At 67.3% G+C, this 11,751-nt stretch overlaps 2 protein-coding genes across 2 annotated transcripts in view; both read left to right on the top strand.

Annotated features, from left to right (window-relative positions):
- On the top strand, positions 1 to 7,498 carry PANX2 (pannexin 2). The gene is made up of 3 exons (XM_040490495.1): positions 1 to 226; positions 4,215 to 5,672; positions 6,206 to 7,498. Exons 1-3 carry the CDS (start codon positions 1 to 3, stop codon positions 6,547 to 6,549), a joined length of 2,028 nt encoding a protein of 675 aa, XP_040346429.1. The 3' UTR covers positions 6,550 to 7,498.
- Positions 7,499 to 11,596: 4,098 nt separating this feature from the next.
- TRABD (TraB domain containing) overlaps positions 11,597 to 11,751 on the top strand; it is a 9,978-nt gene continuing 9,823 nt past the window's right edge. The window contains exon 1 of the mRNA XM_040490490.1: positions 11,597 to 11,713. The gene's annotated coding sequence lies outside the window, so the exon portion shown is untranslated. The remainder of the gene's footprint in view (positions 11,714 to 11,751) is intronic.

Genomic DNA, 11,751 nt, shown 5'->3' with positions numbered 1-11,751 from the left:
ATGCACCACCTCCTGCAGCAGTCGGCGGACATGGCGACCGCGCTGCTGGCCGGGGAGAAGCTGCGCGAGCTGATCCTGCCGGGCGCGCAGGACGACAAGGCGGGCGCGCTCGCCGCGCTGCTGCTGCAGCTCAAGCTGGAGCTGCCCTTCGACCGCGTGGTCACCATCGGCACCGTGCTGGTCCCCATCCTGCTCGTCACCCTGGTCTTCACCAAGAACTTCGCAGGTGAGGCTGGGGGCGCGCCCCGAGTCCCCGCCCCGGCGGCCCGCCGCCGGCTACCAGCTCGGGCCCGGGCTGGGGCTGGGGGTGGGGGTGGGGGTGAGGGGCCTCCCAGCGCGCCCCCGAAGGCCGCCCCCCTCCTCCCTGCATCGTCACCCCTGTGTCGCCAGGCGCCCGGGGCTGCCTGCGAGACCCCCCCCCGCCTCGGATGCATTGTTCCCACTCTCCGCGCGCGCCCCGCCAGCAGCGGGTGGACCCGTCCGGGACCCGGTGGTCTCAGGCGTAAACGAGGCTCGGGGTCTGGCAGGCGAGCCCGGGAGGGGGAGTGGGCAGGCTCTGAGCGGAGGAGGAGTGGAGAGGAGGACAGCTGATGCCAAAGGCCGGCAGAGCGCCCGCGCGGCAGGCGGAGTGCGGGGGGTCGGGCTCGCCGCGAGGGTCCCTGAGAAGCGGGCGGGTTCCGGCCGGCGGCGGGGAGAGGCCTTGGTCCGGGCGCCGCGAGCCCGCGAAGGGACGCCGCGGAGGTCCGGGAGGCTGGGCCGAGCACCCTGCTGGCGGGCAGTGGACCCTCCTGGCCAAGCCGGAGGCGGGGAGCCTGTGAGGCCGGTGCAGGTGGAAGACGGGGCTCGACAGGGGCAGAGACGGGAACCAGCACAGGGGGAGTCCGAGATGTCGAGGCCGCAAGTGGCTGTCAGGGGGGCACCAGGAAGACCCTGGTAGAGGTGGGTTGAGGAGTGGGAGGAGGCACGGAGCCGGGGGGGGGGGGGGCGGTGAGGAGGAGGAGGGGGGTGGGCAGTGCCCCGGCTCTCCCTAAGGAGCCGGTCGGCCAGGCGGAGGCTGCTGGCTGGCTGGAGGCAGGGAGTGGCGCCCCCCACACCCAGATCTGGCTGGCGATGGGTCCAGGGGGGGCCCCTCAGCATTCCACTGGCCATGCTCGAGGGCCAGAGGTGCCGGCCCAAGGCAGAGGGGGTGGGGGCTCCTGTGCACCCCTCCAGGAGGGACATGTGACCCTATCCCCTGAGTGACATTGGCAGACCTTCTTGCACTCTGCATTGGTTCTGCCTCAAAGGGCTCGCTTTTTAGGGGTCCTCATGACCTGGGAACTTCAGACCTGAGTGGAGTATGTGCCCAGACACTCAGACACGCCCAGGACAGGACATTCCCTCGGGGACGGGAGGCTCCACGGGCTCAGACACAGGTGTGACCCACAAGTGTCACTCAGGGCACATGTGGATGTGTTCCGTTTCTAACGCTACTGGATCAAATATGCACAAACTTGGTGATTCAAAACAACAGAACAGCTGTCACAGTCTGGGGACCACAGGTGCAAAATCCAGGTGTGGGCGGGGCCTGGCTCCCAGAGGCTCCCGGGAGGGTCCCTCCTGTCTCTCCAGTTTCTGCGGCTTCCTCACCCAGTCTCTGCTTCCATTTTCACAAGGGCACCTCCTCCCTGGGTGTCTGGGTCCAAATTCCTCTTTTTTACGAGGACTCCAGTCATTGGGTTGGGGCCACCCTACTCCAGTGTGATCTGATCTCGATCACATCTGCAAAGACCCTATTTCCAAACAAGGTCAGATTCACAGGTACCAGAGGTCGGGACTTGGAACATCTTTTCGGGGGACACGATTCTGTCCCCTACAGATGTGCACAGTGGGGCAGGCTCAGGACTGTCATCCTCAGGTGACTCTCCTGTCTCCTCCATTCTGAGGTTCTGTGAGTCCAGCTCACCCCGTGTGGAGCCTCAGTGCCCCTCTGCATCCAGCCAGGCTTGGGCTGTTGGCGTTTCCCAAGTTCATCCTTCATCCCTGGTCCGGGGGGCGCCCTGAGCCTTCCTGTGCCGGCCTGCCCCTCCATATTGACCTACATTTGCACACTGACATGCATGCGTCCGCCTGGGCCCCTGAGCATGGACAAGGCAGGCCTTGTGAGCCTGGCCCCCTGTGACCTGGCATGCCCCGTGGAACACGCCTGGCCTTGGGGGTCCAGGGCTGCCCCAGGATAGTGTGTCCCAGATCACGGAACGAAGCAGGGCTGGCACCAGCTGATCAAGTGTTCTCTCTTGCGTCGCTGAGATGCGCTGCTCCAGCGGTCGCTCCCCTCGCCTGGACTAAGGTTCGAGGCAGGACGGTGGCTTTGTCGTAGTCTGAAGTGACCCATCTCCTGGTGCTTCACACAGAGCTTAGAAGCACCCACGTCCCCTCCCCATCCCCAGGCCCAAGGACACTGGGGCGCAGGAAACAGCACCCTGCAGGCAGGAACCACATGTCCACAGGGTGAACTCCCAGGAGAGACCCTGCGACGACACATGGGGACAGGCTGGGGCAGGACTGCAAGAGAGACATGAGGTCAGAGGCTCTGGAGGCCCCTCTGCCCAGCCCCCACCCCGGACAGGAGCACACTTGGGGACCCCGTCCCCCCAGCACCATATCAGCATCCATCTGTGAAGGTGTCGGCCCAGGGGCAAGGGTCCAGCATGTGCCCTGTGGCAGCCAGAAGGATCCATGACCCGCCTGCTGGGAGCTGGCTGGGGGCACGGGCCTCCAACACTCCCCCCGCCGACCCTGCCCCGGGTGGATGCCCGGTGCCTGGGTCCTCACTGCGTGAGGGTCCCCCTGGAGCAGGGTTTGCCCATCAGGGACACGACAGTAAACATTGTGGCACCACCCAGCGTGGTGAGGCGCTGATGCGGTGGCACTGGCCTCCTGGCCTAGAACCTGGCACATCCCCAGGGTGGGGGGCAGCGGGCAGCAGGAAGACCGCATGGCTCCCGGCCAGGGTTGCTGCCCGCCGCCCCCCCCCCCCCCCGCCAAAACCGGCACCGACCCCTGAGCAGTGGACAGAGGGGCCAGATGGGCAGACAGCCTCAAGGGAAGCCGGGGTCCTCAGACGTTATACGGGGTCCGCACAGGGGAACCGACAACTGCTTTTTCTTGAAGTGGCCCCACGTGACCTGGGTGTGCCACTCTAGCCTGGAGGCGTGCAGGTGTCCCCAGAGTGTGTGCCCTTTTCCAAAAGAAAAGAAGGCAAGCGCTTTGCCCCTCCCAGGACTGGTGAGCCTGAGGTCCCGGGGCGGGGGGGGGGGGGGCGCTGAATGGTCTCGGGGGAGGGGTGCCACACATGTCAGGGGCCAAGTCTCCCTGGGAGGACGTGGGGGCCACGAGCCAGGTCTGGGGGTAGGATCTCGGCAGCACTGGAGGAAGGCCGCTGACCCGCTCTGCATGGTGAGAGGGGTCCAGCTGGCCCGACGGCAGAGTGGCCGGGTCCTTCAGTGGCCGTGAGCCTGGGGAGCCAGTGCTGCAGACGGCACCGAGCCTACCAGGTGGGGGCCCCCTGCAGCACCAGACGCATTCTTTTGCTGTGGTTTTTGTGCCCGTCATCACCGGGGAGGGAAAACAAAGCCCAGGGACGGCCACTTTTCCCGCAGTTCGGGCGGCATCCACTGTTCCTGGTGGCAGACACTGCGGTCCTGCTGGTGAGGCTTCGTGTCAGGTTCCAGGTCCCTGCCCTTGCCCACCTAGCATCTGGGATTCCCAGGTCTGCCGTTCTCCAGGACAATGGGTCTTGGACGGGCACCCCTCACCCCTGCACGGCAGGCAGGGCCCACATCTGTAAGTGCCCTTGGCCAGGTGGGACCTGCCCCGGCCATCTGCCCTCTTAAAGATGAAGCCGCGGGCAGTGCAGGGCCAGGGGTCTAACTCTGCCGCCGGAAAAGGGCCCTGGGCCGAGGGGCCTGTCCTGCTGCCCTCTGGGATTGGGTTTCCCCCGGTGCACACAGAGACTCTTTGGACCTGAGGTTTGAAGTGCAGGTCAGTCGCAGGGGCTGACCCCCGCCCCCCCCCCCCCCCGGCCCCCCAGCCAACGGGGGGGGGGGGGGGGGAACCTGGGTGAGACCTCCGTGCCCCGGGCTGGTCGTAAGGGATGGAGCATCTCCTGGGCCCCGGAGCCTTTCTGTGTGGGGAACAGCAGGCCCCAGCCCCAGTCTCCTGTCTGCCCCCAGAGGAGCCCATTTACTGCTACACGCCGCACAACTTCACTCGCGACCAGGCGCTGTACGCTCGCGGCTACTGCTGGACGGAGCTGCGGGACGCGCTGCCCGGCGTGGACGCCAGCCTGTGGCCGTCGCTGTTTGAGCACAAGCTGCTGCCCTACTCGCTGCTGGCCTTCGCGGCCATCATGTACGTCCCCGCGCTGGGCTGGGAGTTCCTGGCCTCCACCCGCCTCACCTCGGAGCTCAACTTCCTGCTGCAGGAGATCGACAACTGCTACCACCGCGCCGCCGAGGGCCGCGCCCCCAAGATCGAGAAGCAGATCCAGTCCAAGGGGCCCGGCATCACGGAGCGCGAGAGGCGCGAGATCATCGAGAACGCCGAGAAGGAGAAGAGCCCGGAGCAGAACCTGTTCGAGAAGTACCTGGAGCGCCGCGGCCGCAGCAACTTCCTGGCCAAGCTGTACCTGGCGCGGCACCTGCTGATCCTGCTGCTCAGCGTGGCGCCCATCTCCTACCTGTGCACCTACTACGCCACGCAGAAGCAGAACGAGTTCACGTGCGCGCTGGGCGCGTCCCCGGACGGGCCGGCAGGGGGCGCGGCGGCGGGGGCGGCCGCCGTGCGCGTCAGCTGCAAGCTGCCGTCCGTGCAGCTGCAGCGCATCGTGGCGGGCGTGGACATCGTGCTGCTGTGCGCCATGAACCTCATCATCCTCGTCAACCTCATCCACCTCTTCATCTTCCGCAAGAGCAACTTCATCTTCGACAAGCTGCACAAGGTGGGCATCAAGACGCGCCGGCAGTGGCGCCGCTCGCAGTTCTGCGACATCAACATCCTGGCCATGTTCTGCAACGAGAACCGCGACCACATCAAATCGCTCAACCGGCTGGACTTCATCACCAACGAGAGCGACCTCATGTACGACAATGTGGTGCGGCAGCTGCTGGCCGCGCTGGCCCAGTCCAACCACGACGCCACGCCCACCGTGCGCGACGCGGGCGTGCAGACCGTCGACCCCAGCGCCAACCCCGCCGAGCCGGAGGGCTCCGCCGAGCCGCCCGTGGTCAAGCGGCCGCGCAAGAAGATGAAGTGGATCCCCACCAGCAACCCGCTGCCCCAGCCCTTCAAGGAGCCGCTGGCCATCATGCGCGTGGAGAACAGCAAGGCCGAGAAGCCCAAGCCCGTGCGCCGCAAGACGGCCACCGACACGCTCATCGCGCCGCTGCTGGACGCGGGGGCGCGCGCCGCGCACCACTACAAGGGCGGCGGGGGCGACGCGGGGCCCGCCCCCGACAAGAAGCATGCGCGCCACTTTTCCCTGGACGTGCACCCCTACATCCTGGGCACCAAGAAGGCCAAGCCCGAGGCCGTGCCCGCCGCCGCCCTGCCCGCCTCCCGGAGCCAGGAAGGGGGTTTCCTGTCCCAGGCGGAGGAGTGCGCGCTCGGCTTGGCCGCAGCCCCCACCAAAGGTAGGCAGCCGGGCACCTCGGGCCCCCGGGGAAGGCAGCCCCCCCGCGCGCCGTCCTCCCGGAACCGTGTGAAAGGCGCTGAGGAGCCGGCTGGGTGCGCGAAGCGGGTGGGCGGCTGGGGGGGAGGGGGAGGGGGGGCAGCCTCCAACCTGAGGGGACATTGCAGGCGGGCCCTGCCGGGCCCCCGTGAAGCAGATAGGAGAGCCCCAGGGGGATAGGACAGTAGGGTCACTCTGGCTCCAGAGAAGGGTCTGGAAATGGGCACTGCGGCTCCCGAGGCCGCGGGAGATTGAGCCCAAACAGGCTGAGTGGGAGGTGGTGGCGCAGAGGGGGTCGGCCTGGCCCCGCCTGGCTAAGGAGGCTGAAAGAGAGAATATCAAGCCCTCGCGGGGCACTCGGGGTGGGGGTGGGGGTGGGGCCTTAAGCCACAGCCCGCCCTCCCACGGCCAGCCTGCCTGCCGCGGTGGGTCTGCCCCGGTGGAGAGAGGGGTGGCCCGAGGGTGTGACGTGCCTGTGTTCCTGGCTGTTGGCAGACGCTCCGCTCCCTGAGAAGGAAATCCTGTACCCCGCAGAGCCAGCCCGCGCCACGCTTCCTCCCGGGGGCCCGTTTCACGTCTGCTCGCCCCCCGCAGCCCCCGCCACAGCTCCTCTGTCGCCAGCCAGCCTGGGCAAGCCCGACCCCCTGGCTATCCTGAGCCGCAACGCCACGCACCCGCTGCTGCACATCAGCACGCTGTACGAAGCCCGGGAAGAGGAGGACGGGGGGCCCCGGGCTCCCCCGGACGTGGGCAGCCTCATCGCCATCCCCCCGCCCCAGCAGATGCTCATCGCCACCTTTGACGAGCCCAGGACAGTAGTGAGCACTGTGGAGTTCTGAGGGGCAGGGCTGCCCGGCCGCCACAGAGCAGTGCATGGCCCGGCAGTGCCGCTGACCGCAGCCCCGAGTGGGTGTGGCCCCTCTGCTTTGCCCCCCAACCGCCCGCACCTCCTGGCCTCCTGTCCGCATGCCATGGGGCCCGGCACCTTGCCCACCCGGCCCCCGAGGCAGCACCGCCGGGGTGCCGGCCGGGCCAGGGGCTGGCCTCGACCCTAGCGGGGCCCCCAGCCGGCAAGGCCTGGAGCCGCCTTCCCCCTCCCCCCGCAGCAGGCGCTCAGCTGTGAGATTGAAGAGTGTATTTTTTTAGTCCATTTTGTCTTGGGTCCGGGATGCCGGCCCTGAGGGGCCAGGCTGTGGCAGGACGCCTCTGGTCCTGAGCCTGGAAGGAGGCTGGGGGTGAGCACACCACCAGGCCTAGCCGTGCCCGAGGGGCCATGCTCAGGTTTCCCCGCTGCAGGGACCAGGAGCCCCGGGGCGGGAGGTGCCGGGGCCCACCCTCCATCAGATCAACATATGCACTTTCTCCTCGTACCCCGACATACCCGTACTTTATTTTACTATGATTACTGTAACTACCGAGTGTACGTATTATCAGGACACAGGACGGCGTGTGCGTGGGCGCGTGAGCGAGAGGGCGAGGGCGCCAGCGTGCAAGTGGATGTGTGCGTGAGTGGGCACGAGCGGGCGGGCGCCAGCGCGAACGCACGGGTGTGTGACTGGGCACGGGGCTGAGACGGTGTGGACGCCAGCGTGCAAGGGAAGGAGTCCAACGCAATAACCACGTCCCCCCACCCAGGCCACCAGCCCCCCACCCGAGGGCCCACGCTGCTTCCCGTGGGCACCCAGGGCTGGCGCTCGGAGGGTCTGTCCCTATTACCTCAGCCACGGTGACAACGTGACAGTATTAACAAGGTAGCACCGAGCATATCAATAAATATTATTCTGATACCGCCCGAGTCCCGTGTGGTCCGTCTGCAGGAGGCCTGTGCTCTGAGCTTCCTGCGTCAGGGCAGTTCCGCTCACCACGGTCACGGGAGGCCGTGGGAGGTGCCCCGCTGCCCTCCAGGTCACCTTGGGGGCTCTACCGCACCCACAGGCAAGCGTTTATCACTTGTCGTTGACAGGTCGTGGCCTCTAACATGCCTGCCCTCTGCGCCATGGGGTGACTCGGGTGAGCCCTGCCCCATCGGGGCTCGCAGACGCAGCAAAGACAAAGGCATGAGCCCCCAGGAAGCTGTCCCCTCCATCGGATGCTTGGGGGGTAGGGGCCTGTTGGGTACACTCAGGGGAGCAGGGAGAGCCGAGAACACTTCCCGGAAGAGGCACCCTCGATGTGGTCTGGGGGTGCTCATGATATTACAGGGACCCAGGATAGGGCACCTTCAACACTGGGCCCAGGTCTCAGCTGGGGCTGAGGGCAGTCCCATGGGTCCACCTTGCAGCCACACGCCCTCCAGTCCATGGCTGATGACCCCGAGAATCTGAACAGGGGCTCCTTGGAGGCAGCGAGCTGGGGCAGCCAGACCAGCAAACTGTGGGCGCTATGGCAGGCGGGTGCCGGCCTCACACGGTCAGGCTTGGCAGAGATCAAGCGGGCCCACTTGCTGTGCCACAAAGACCTGACTGGCCCGGCCCCCTGGGATCCCCTCGGCAGGCCTGTCCGTGGGGGGAGCCTGACCTTCCCCAGAGCTGGGTGATCATTCAGAGGCACAAGCAAAGGACTGCATCCCTCCATTGACTTCGAACGCAAGTTTCACCATCACTCTGGTCTGGGGAGGCCAGCAGATCAGGGGACAACTGCCATCGGAAAGACAGCTCATCACTCACAGGTCCCAAGGGGAGGGGGCACGACGTGCCCAGGCTGGGGGCCACAGGGGGAAGCACCAGGCGGTCAGGAGGCAGAATGGGAACGAGAGAGGGAGACTTTCCTGTGGCTGAGGCAGGTGCAGGCTTAGAACTGGCTCGTGTGAGTCACGTCCGCGGGCCCTGGGGTTCCCCTAGTTGTCGGGCACCCGCCCTGGGTGGTGGGGGCAGGTGACAGAGAGTGTGGGAGTCCCACAGAGGGGGTGCTGGGCCGACTCTGGATTGGCCGGTTTGCACACGGGAGTTTGTTGTCTCTAGGAATTAGCCAGCCCGGGGAGGAGTCGGCACAGCCCGGTGTCAGAACACGAGGCAACGAAAAGGCATCATTAATACACCCTGTCCCCAGAGAGCACCCCCCTCACCTGAGCCACGACACTCCTCCTGGCCGGGCATCCCAGGCCGTGAAGCCCACCGCCCCTCGGGTTGGCACTCACTGTTTCCATGTGTCCAGGGAAGAGACCCTGTGTCCCCGTAGGACCTGAGCAGCCCAGCCGGTCCTACAGGGTGGGACCGGCCCCTGGCCCCTCGGCAGCGCCCCCCTTGGCCCCCCCGCCATCAACCGGCCCCGCGACCCTGGGCGGGGTGGCTGTGTCCACCTGGGGCACTCAAGTCGTGCTGGCCTCAGGCAGCTGCTTTGGCCACAGCCTCCCTGCCGTTTCGTGAGTGGAGCTGGAGTCCCCAACCCTCCAAGGCCACGCTCACCTCCCCACCGCCGCCCGTCCACGTGCAGAGCTCAGCCGGGCCCCGCTTGGCTCATCCTGCCCCGTGGCTCTGCTCAGAGTGGACTCAGAGTGGACGCGGCCCCAGGGCCCCACAGAGGCGCGGCGAGTCTGCCTCACGCACCCTTCCTCCCGCCAGCGAACACAGGTACCGCTGGGTGAGGGACATCCGCACACACGCAGGTCCAGGCAGGGCTAGGGGCACCCCTGCTGGAGAGTCCCCCGCCGGTCCCACGGAGCCACCTCCATGTCTTGGGTGAGATGGCTCTGCCAGGCTGCCGGCCACCCGTCCCCTGGGCCAAGGCCGAGCAGGACACTTCAGACCCAGTCTCATCCAGACGTCTGTCCTTGGAGTGTGACTGAGCCCCTGCCCTGGTTTGTTGGGGAAGAGGAGAGCCCCCGTAATCATCCCACAGAAGCACACCTCTTAGTGCAGGTGCTGAGGGATGCCACCCAACCCGGTGAGGGCAGGGGGGCGCCCCACGGGCTCCAGTGTTCATCTGAAGCCCCATCTCCTCTCTCCTTCCCTCTGGCCAGGGCACTGTGGCAGGTGTGGGCAACCGTCCCCGGCTCAGAGGAGATGGCTCAGGAAATACCTCGCGCTCCATCCCACGCGCCCCAGACGGGCCACGCCAGCACCACGGGGGCATCTCAACCAGACTCACTCCAGACCCCGGGGAGGTGCCCCCACCCCTCAGCATACTGCCTGGCAAAACCCTGCTGCTCTCCTATGTGAAGATGGCCGAGGTGGTCGGGAGGACAGACACGACCGGCCCCCAGGGGAGAACTATAGCTGGACACGAGCGCGCACCAGAGGCGCACGGGCCAGAGTGTCCTCCTTTAGGACAGAGGCCACCCGGAGGCCAGCTAGGCCCTTTGGGGACCAAGAAGCTGCAGGAGAGAAGTGTCAGCCCGGAGGCCCCACATGCAGTCTCTCGTATACAGAGCTCGGCCGGCAAACAGCCCAGCCTGCCGGCCAGAGCCCCAGCCGCACACCAGGAGTGGCCGGGGGATTGCCTCCCACATCAGCTGGACCCCAGGAGAAACCCCCGACAAAGAACGGGGGAGCTTGTGACCCCTACAAGCCACCAGTGCCAGAGCCACTCAGAAGCCTGGGACTGCGGCCACCGCCTCTCTTCCTGGAACCTGAGGGGAATCCGGGTGCCGGTCTGGACTGGACTATTCCCTCACTCCCAAGCGGCTCCAGGCTGGGGGCGGGACAGCCTGCTCCAGGCAGGCACTACTGAGGCCCCCACTCCAGCCAGTGGCCCCAGAGAACAGACTGTCCCAGGGCCCCGAAGTGCAGACATGTCTCCCTCTTCCTTTTCTAAAGGGCATCCCTCCCTGCTATTCACCAGCTTTCTGTGGAGACTGGAGTCCTGGCCCCAGGGCAGGGCCAGAATGTGAGGGCCCCTGAGTCAGGTCTAGGATGTGGGCACAAGCTCAGTGGAGCTGGCTGGGGGGAGGGGACAGGATGGGGGGACAGGATGGGGGTCCACGTATCCAGGATTGGGGGAACAGGCAAGCCATCTCCACATCCACCGCCTGCAGGGTACCCAGCCCCAGAGCCCTGCTGCAAGGACGGAGGGGGAGGGCCCCGGCGAGGGCAGCAGCCCCCGGGCCCCCCACAGCCCCCCGCTCGCCGCAGCTCCAGCGCCCAGCAATGGGGGTCAGGGGTCGGGAGCGCTCCGCATGCGGAGAAGAGGGAGGGCCGGCTCAGGACGCCCCACTGCGGGTGGTCGTGGGCATTGAGAGTCCCCCTCCCACGCCCCACAGCCCACTTGGTCACATGGGGACGACGAGGGGCCGGAGACTTGGCGGTTGGAGCCCCTCCGCTGGCAGTGGGACGGGAGCTCCAGACGCACCAGGGTCCGCCTGTCCTGAGACCCTCCCCCTCCCCGTACAGACCTCCGGGGTTTGGGGTCCAGGCCTCAGCCTGGTCGGTCCCACCCTCCCAGGGGACCCAACCCACTAAGTCGAGGGATGGCCCGGTCGCCTGCGGGCGGGAGTCTCGGCACCCCCCAACCCAGGATGAGTCACGCGGGCGTGCTCCACAACCAGAGTTTTCTGCTCCTCGCATCTCACCAGGGGCTGCAAGCCTCTCCGTGGACATTACCCGTGGAAACATCATCCCTTTTCCAGACTGGGAGCTGCAGTCAGAGAATTTAAGAGTGCTCGGACACAAGCCCGGGGACTCGAACTCATGTCTCCACCGTCACCTCCTTCCTCTTGGAGCCGGAGGCACCGGAGGCGCCGGGGGCGGGGCAGGGTGGGGCGGGACTTCTCGCGCGCGGCCCCCTGGGAAGTGTAGTCCGCCGGCGCTCGCGCGCAGCCCCTGGGAAGTGTAGTCCGCGGGTGGCTGCGCGCGGACCCCTGGGAAGTGTAGTCCACCGGCGCGAACCGGGCGCGCCGACGGAGCGGACGGGCGGCGCGTGGAACTGCGCTTCCCGGCATGCCGAGCGCCGCCCGCCCCCGTCCCCGGGCCGTCCGGCCGCCCCGCCCCCGGTCCCGGCCCCGGTCCGCCCCGTCCGGTGGGGCGACGAGCCGCATGGAGGCCGGCTGAGGAGCGCCGCCCCGCCTCGGTACGCTGCGCGGCGAGGGTCCCGGCTGACGGGCCGGG

Source organism: Herpailurus yagouaroundi, unplaced genomic scaffold (assembly GCF_014898765.1).
Source record: "Herpailurus yagouaroundi ecotype Mexico unplaced genomic scaffold, PumYag 182, whole genome shotgun sequence".
NCBI classification, from domain to species: Eukaryota; Metazoa; Chordata; class Mammalia; order Carnivora; family Felidae; genus Herpailurus; species Herpailurus yagouaroundi.
This window is presented reverse-complemented; position numbering and strand designations above follow the sequence as displayed.